At 37.0% G+C, this 678-nt stretch overlaps 1 protein-coding gene across 1 annotated transcript in view; it reads right to left on the bottom strand.

Moving 5' to 3' along the window:
- Positions 1-678, bottom strand: part of LOC107462638 (clustered mitochondria protein) — a gene marked incomplete in the record, with an annotated part of 17340 nt that overhangs the window by 15849 nt on the left and 813 nt on the right. The window contains 1 exon segment of the mRNA XM_052253393.1: positions 530-678. Within this exon segment, the coding sequence (XP_052109353.1) occupies positions 530-678 (149 nt within the window).

Raw genomic sequence — 678 nt, 5'->3', positions numbered from 1 at the left:
CTATTGACAAACATGAGCTGTAGTTGAAGGAAGAAACATACCACATAAAATGTTAAGGTATATCTATTTCGTTTTGTAATTAAATACCAACCATATTAACGAAAATGACGCCGCATGTATTTTGGAATACTCAGGTTATGCTTGGAAATATTTTTGGTTGTAAAATTGTGAGTAAAGCATTATATGGAGGTAAAAGGGCCCAGCTATCTTGATGCTAAAATGGGGGGAAATTTTATTTTATGATCCTCGTGTCTTTAATCAGCAAGCATCTTACGGTTTTGCAGATCGAACACCGGAATTTAACATTTTCCAGTTATTCATATGCTTGATTAACTAAATTATAAGGAAAGTAGCTACAAAATAGTAACATTGATTACTGTTTCCTTTTGCTAATGTTAACAGCTTAGCGCTGCGGCGCGCACTTTTTGGCGCCTCCTACCCTTCAATACCTTACCATATAAGCCTCCACAAATTAGTTTGCAGTCTTTAATACGAAACATTTCAAAAGTACATCTTTAACTAGGTTCACCTTGCTTTAGTTCGCTTCCATCATTTTCTGCATCATTCTCCTTCACCTCAGGATTGGCATTAGTTGAATCACTGGCAGCAGGAACTTCAGCAGCATCAGCTTTTGCAGATTCTGAAGGACCTTCCACATTATGCTTTGCAGGAACATCA

The sequence above is a fragment of the Arachis duranensis genome, chromosome 8 (genome assembly GCF_000817695.3).
Source record: "Arachis duranensis cultivar V14167 chromosome 8, aradu.V14167.gnm2.J7QH, whole genome shotgun sequence".
Classification (NCBI taxonomy): Eukaryota; Viridiplantae; Streptophyta; class Magnoliopsida; order Fabales; family Fabaceae; genus Arachis; species Arachis duranensis.
The sequence above is the reverse complement of the archived record's forward strand: the minus strand, read 5'-3'. Positions and strand labels throughout refer to the sequence as shown.